At 31.4% G+C, this 1798-nt stretch overlaps 1 protein-coding gene across 1 annotated transcript in view; it reads right to left on the minus strand.

Moving 5' to 3' along the window:
* LOC106689756 (mannan-binding lectin serine protease 2) overlaps positions 1-1798 on the minus strand; it is a 15545-nt gene that overhangs the window by 8738 nt on the left and 5009 nt on the right. Inside the window, exon 3 of the mRNA XM_067047187.1 lies at positions 780-950. Coding sequence (XP_066903288.1) covers positions 780-950 — 171 coding nt within the window. The remainder of the gene's footprint in view (positions 1-779; positions 951-1798) is intronic.

Raw genomic sequence — 1798 nt, forward strand, 5'->3', positions numbered from 1 at the left:
CATATCATACAGCAACGTTTCGGGAGATTTCCCCCATCTTCAGGCTGTTGATAACAAAAACGTTGCTGTATGATATGAAATAAACTATTATAGTTTAATAAGGAAGAAATTGTGTCATTCACTAAAAACATTTTAATTCCATAAGACTCTTCCAGTTAAAGGATTATTAAATTTACTAAGTATTAATTAGTCAGAAGAAATTAAAGTGTTATAAAAAGGGCAATAAAAGCAATAGCCTATAATAAGAATTTAAAAGGTACAAATAATGAGAGTAACTAGAAAACATGAAAAATAAAAACGATAATTTTTTTCATTCAAAACAGAATACTTATAGAAACAACTGCAGAGGATAAAATCAGGTTTAATTTTCATAGGTATTATCGTATCCCATTAAATTGTATTATCAATTTGATCAAGACATCATTAGTCCTGTTTGATAGCTGATAACATTTTTCAAAATAAAACAGTTTTCAGTTAGTACATTCAGGCCTGTTTTATGAACTAATTGATCTTAATAAAAAATTAATGTAATAATAATTATAAGACTATTTACAAATTAATTGTTGAACTTGGCATTAACAAGTTTTTTTTTTTTACAAAGGCATAAATTTTTTTTAATTAAAATTATAATTCCTGTCAGCATTATGAAACTTATTCTTATCATTTAATCATAAAAAACAAAACAAAAGTACCAAAAGGAGGGTGACAAGGATCAAGTGAATCTAGCGAGATTTGATGACATCAAGAAATTTTAAAAAATAAATAAATTAAAAACTTACAGTTCCAACAGGAGGTAGTTGCTCTAATGGATATTTGACCTTCCAATCAATGCATACTGACATAATTGCACTGTTAAACAATATGGTTGTATTTAATTCAAGTAGAGCAATATCATTAGCATATCTATTTTTGTACCCTGCATATGTACTAGGATATTTTATATGAACTACCTAAAAAGGCCAAACATTGATTATATAAAACAAAATGGTTATGCATAATGGAAGAAAATAGTTGACTGTATAAAGTAGGTTGGAGAAAGATAATCCTGGTGGCGGTCAATAAAGGTATCACAATAGTAAAATAAAACTATTTATTGTTAATCAACGTTTCGCCCCACTTTGCAGGGCTGTCTGATGGTAGTACAAAGTACAACTGGCAGCAAAGCAGTTGTTCTTTATTGAACGCCACTCAGACTATCTTCCTCCAAACAAAATGGTTATGGCCTAACTTATAGATTACAGACAAATTATAACGGTCGAAAACTATATAAAATATATATACTTAAATAAAAACTTGTATTAAATAAATAAATACATATATATGACCCAGGAAAAGTGAATTGACTATAGAAATATACAACGTGTTCTATGGTGAGATGAATGAAGGAAATTGAACCGGTGGCAAGTCTTTATTGTGAGTCTGAAGGCGAGAAAATCAGTCCTTAGCTTTTTACCTGTCAAAGACCATAGTACTTAGCTTCGTACCTGTCAATGACCATAGTACTTAGCTTCGTACCTGTCAATGTCCACAGTACTTAGCTTCGTACCTGTCAATGTCCACAGTACTTAGCTTCGTACCAGTCAATGACCACAGTCATTACCTTCGTACCTGACAATGACCACAGTACTTAGCTTCGTACCTGTCAATGTCCACAGCACTTAGCTTTGTACCTGTCAATGACCACTGTACTTAGCTTCGTACCAGTCAATGACCAAATTAGTGCACTCAGGACAAGAGATTGATGGTTTCATATCTCTATCATCAATGTGTATGCACCAATGGAAGACAAGAGTGAAGA

This window comes from Halyomorpha halys, unplaced genomic scaffold (genome assembly GCF_000696795.3).
Source record: "Halyomorpha halys isolate HHAL.00 unplaced genomic scaffold, Hhal_1.1 Scaffold1451.1, whole genome shotgun sequence".
Classification (NCBI taxonomy): Eukaryota; Metazoa; Arthropoda; class Insecta; order Hemiptera; family Pentatomidae; genus Halyomorpha; species Halyomorpha halys.